The sequence below is a fragment of the Phaseolus vulgaris genome, chromosome 6 (genome assembly GCF_051622355.1).
Source record: "Phaseolus vulgaris cultivar YP4 chromosome 6, ASM5162235v1, whole genome shotgun sequence".
In the NCBI taxonomy this organism is placed as follows: Eukaryota; Viridiplantae; Streptophyta; class Magnoliopsida; order Fabales; family Fabaceae; genus Phaseolus; species Phaseolus vulgaris.
In genome coordinates, this window is record NC_143503.1 from 24,141,329 (window position 1) to 24,145,615 (window position 4,287).

Genomic DNA, 4,287 nt, shown 5'->3' on the forward strand with positions numbered 1-4,287 from the left:
CTGTTGGTGAAATTTTCTTATAACCTTTTTAAAAAGTTTAACTTTAATATGTAATATGAAAATGAAATCAACTAATTCAAACATGCACAATGTATTTGAGAACCAATTTTATTTGAGTGAAGTGAGAATGTGCTTCACACGATTTAATTTTTTTCTCTTTTCATCACTTACCGATCCGTTTTAAAGTCTAAAATTTTCATTTTATTTTCTTGAGATTCTAAGAATAGTGATAAAATACATGTACAGTGAAAAGTAAAAATAAAAACAAAAATGCTGAATCGATGAATAAACTGGAAACTCTGATAGAGTTGTTGTTTCTTCACCCAGTCCTAATACTAATTTATTAAAATATACATATGAATAAGTTTACATTATTATTTTTAATGGTAATGAAATTATTTCTTATATTTATCACTAGTAAATTTCTTATTTTTCATTTATAATAGTCACAAAGTATCTTTACATATTGATTTATCAATTCGATTACAAAGTCGTAACTATAAATGTTGACTAATAGACATAATTTGTGTAAAAAATTGCATCTGACTACTATAACATGAAGACCAAGCTTTGGCGATTGGATAAGAATGAGTAGACCACAAAATATCTGTTGGTGGAATCGGGCAACCTTTTTCCAACTGAACCTGTAAAAAATTGTAAGTAATGTCAATAATTATGTTTTTCAATGAGTCATAAAATTGATTAATGGTGGAGCTCAACAAACCTGAACAAAATGATTTCCATGTACATGTCCAATACAGATCATGGAGTGGTGATTAAAATCTGTTGGAGGTTGAGATCTTAATGGGAAAATAGTCAATGATTGTTTAAGAGATAAACACACTAGAATCACATTATATCGATTTGCAATAACGTATCCCATTTCTGGAATTGTCATCCACTTATTTGTACCAATCTGGAAAAAAAAAATGTATCAACTTAGTCCAACTCACAAAGCATTATACAATAAATAACATCATCCAAAATTAATATAATTACCATGTGGTCAACAAGAAGTGAATTCTTCAAATACTCATAATGTGCATCCCCGCCAAACAAATCAATATATTCTTGCCGCCATTGACAAAGTTCTTCATGCAAGTCCATGCACACAAGAGCCCACGAGTCCTCTCCCATACCCAATAATGCAGCAATCGCACGATACCCACAATGACCATCAGCCTTAACATCAACCACATCAACAATGTATGGATGAATTTCGACAGGAAATTGATCTAGCAATGAGTTTGATTTATTTTGTGCACGATAGTCATAATGATCATCAGTGTCAAATTCATCAAGTTCATCTAGCAATAAGTTTGATTTAGTCGGGGTGTCCTTCATGAATCTCTTGCTAGATTTCAAAGTAGAATAACTATGTGGTGAAAGAATGACATCATCTTCAAAGCAATAAGAGATTTGCTTTGTTGATCTAGTAGATTTACTCGCATGTTTCTTTCGTGCACAATTTATTTTGACTTTCTCACTTGATGTTACCAACAATGTCGACCTCATTGAATTGTTGTTGGATGGACAAATCTTTTGAAGTATCACTTGAAATATGCTACCTACACCAAAATAAGCCACCAATTCACAAGTAAAAAAAAAAAGTAATTAAATAAGTGAAACATGTGATTTGTTAAGAATGTTTATTTTTTCCTAAAAAAAATATGCATAAATAAAGAAAATATTTTGAAAGTTTCTTGAAAAAAAAGTGAAAAGAAGATGAGGGTTCACGAGTATTTGAAAAAAAATGTTTGCGGGAAAGGTGATATGTATGAACATAGAATTAACTATTTTAGAAATTCAAATTTTAAAATTAAAGAATTACAGATGTTTTCTTTTGAATGTATGAAGAGAGAAGATGTGCATGTGATGAAAGAAAAACAAAAAAACAACCAGAGAAATAAAGAATACCTCTTCAGGGAGCCGATGACGGTGTCGCGGTGGTGCAAGATGTAGCTGTCAGCGGCGAATGGTAAGGAGCGGGGTCGGCGGCGGAAGAGGCGTAGGGTGGCCTGAGACTGGCAACACGGAGGACCTGCTGCGCGGGGTGTGGAGGATGCGACGGTGGAGGGAGCGGTGCAGGAGTGGAGTAATAAAAAAGAGTGTGTCAATGAGAAAGGATCTTCAGTGTGAGTGACAATGAATGGGTCTGTTGATCTCCTTTTAAAGGTGAGACATCTCATAATGTGACTTAGAATTACTGTTACAAAAAAAACTAACAATATATGATTTACAAAAGATACTAATCTTTAATCTTTAATCTTTAATAAAAATAACTAACAATATATGATTTACAAAAGATACTAATCTTTAATCTTTAATAAAAATAACTAACAATATATGATTTTATAAAAGATACTAATTTTAATCTTGAATAAAAAATCTAACAATATACATGATTTACAAAAGATAGTAATATTTAATCTTGAATCAAATAATAACAATATATATGATTTACAAAAAATAGTAATCTTTAACCTCTAACAGCATTTTATTAAAATGATATTAATTAATTTGTATCTATAGAGATATTTGTTTGAAAGATTATACATTATTATTCTTGATATTATTTAGGGTAACATTATTTAACAGATATTATTATCTATATCTATAGAGATATTTATTTGAAAGATTATACATTATTATTCTTGATATTATTTAGGGTAACATTTATTTAAAAGATATTATTATCTATATCTATACAAGAATATTTTTTCTTAAAACTGTTTTTATATTTGTATGTTTTCTTTTATTTTATTTTCATATCAATATTTTATTTTGAACTATTTTGATAATAAAAAATAATTTTGAATCTGAAATGAGTAGTAGTTTTGAATTAAAATTGTGAAAATTGATTTTCCATTTTTTTCTTTATTTTTCAAACTAACTATGTAATTGGTGTTCCTCTTTCCCTGTGTTTTATTTTATACATAATGTTCGTGGTGTAATATCTCATGAGAAAAGTCAAGACAAACAATACTTTTTCCCTAAAACATTATAAATTAAAAATATTGTTAAATAAAAATGAAATCTAAAATATTGGAAGATACTGTGTAATATCTACAAATGAGTTATTGTAGAGTTAATTTTAGTTGATAATTAATATAAAAGTACTTTTAAATATACTGACCTTAAAATTAATATCTAGAACACATTTAATATATATTAAGAAAAGTATAACAACTAAAAATTACCATTCTTTTAGATAAGTATATTAGTGTTCAATATTTATCCATTTGGTTAACCATCTCCACAAATAACTCACCACTTTGAATATAAATTTTATTCAAAAAAATATTTTTTTTCCTGTTATAATATTTTCATGGTAATAGTTGCATTTCTCTTTCTTTTTAGATAAAATGTTTGAGTATCTATTTTAATAATTTTCTCCTTTTACAATGTGTTATTGACATTTTAAAGGTTATAGATAATTTCATTTGCAATTAAATGGTTTCATTAACTTTTTCCCAATATTGATTTGACTGTAATTATTTTTTTTAATTAAAGACTACTTGTTATTAGTTTTTCAAGTGGAATAAATTTTTTGCATGTAATATACCAGGAATACAATTTGAACTTTAAAATGCATTAGTAAATATTTTCTCTTTTAAGTATTAAGGTTTCTATATTGTTTTTGCTTTTTTTTCTCTCTCTTGTGTTTTTCTCATTCTTTCTTAAGTTTTAACGTGCTTCGGATTGGATAAATATTTTATTTTTTTAATTATTATTAGGAAGACAAAATGGAATTGGGATGACATCAAAAAAAATAATTATTTATAATATTAACTACATTAAAGAAAATTTTAAAAACTAAAAAAATGATTTTTAAATTAGTTTATATTATTGTTAAATAATTTTTAAATTGATATCTAATTAGCAACCAAGTTTTAACTACCAATTATTTAGTTTCTAAATTTAGTAGCAAAAACTTTAGTTGCTAATTACTTATCAATTTAGAAACTATTTAATAATAATATAAACTAATTTAGAAACTATTTTTTTTTAGTTTTTAAAATAGTCTCTAATTTAGTTACTATTGTAACTAATTATTTTGATTTCTAAAAATTGATTTCTATTTTATGATTTTTTTTAAGTGAAAGATTTGTTTATTTGTTTTCATCACATTAGTCATGACCAAAACCCAAGTTTCTTTCTCTTAATTTCTAATAATTTCGTAGAAATTGTTTTCAATTGTCGTTGATTGTAGTAAAACTAATCTAATAAGTAAATATAACTCATTTCGATTTAATAGCTTTTTTCTATAGGATAACAAATATGACT

General features: G+C 26.4%; 1 protein-coding gene across 1 annotated transcript; it reads right to left on the reverse strand.

Moving 5' to 3' along the window:
• Window positions 1–497: 497 nt before the first annotated feature.
• On the reverse strand, window positions 498–1,344 carry LOC137833478 (uncharacterized). Its single transcript, XM_068641824.2, has 3 exons — window positions 1,000–1,344; window positions 725–916; window positions 498–644 (listed from the first exon to the last, which is right to left on the reverse strand). Exons 1-3 carry the CDS (start codon window positions 1,342–1,344, stop codon window positions 498–500), a joined length of 684 nt encoding a protein of 227 aa, XP_068497925.2.
• Window positions 1,345–4,287: the final 2,943 nt, after the last annotated feature.

Excerpts from the sequence above, each read along its gene's own strand:
- LOC137833478 (XM_068641824.2), bottom strand. The coding sequence starts at position 1,344 with ATGAAGGACACCCCGACTAAATCAAACTTATTGCTAGATGAACTTGAT. Across the intron at positions 917-999 it reads CACTTCTTGTTGACCACATG|ATTGGTACAAATAAGTGGAT; the intron begins GTAATTATATTA and ends TTTTTTTTCCAG. Across the intron at positions 645-724 it reads ATGGAAATCATTTTGTTCAG|GTTCAGTTGGAAAAAGGTTG; the intron begins GTTTGTTGAGCT and ends AATTTTTTACAG.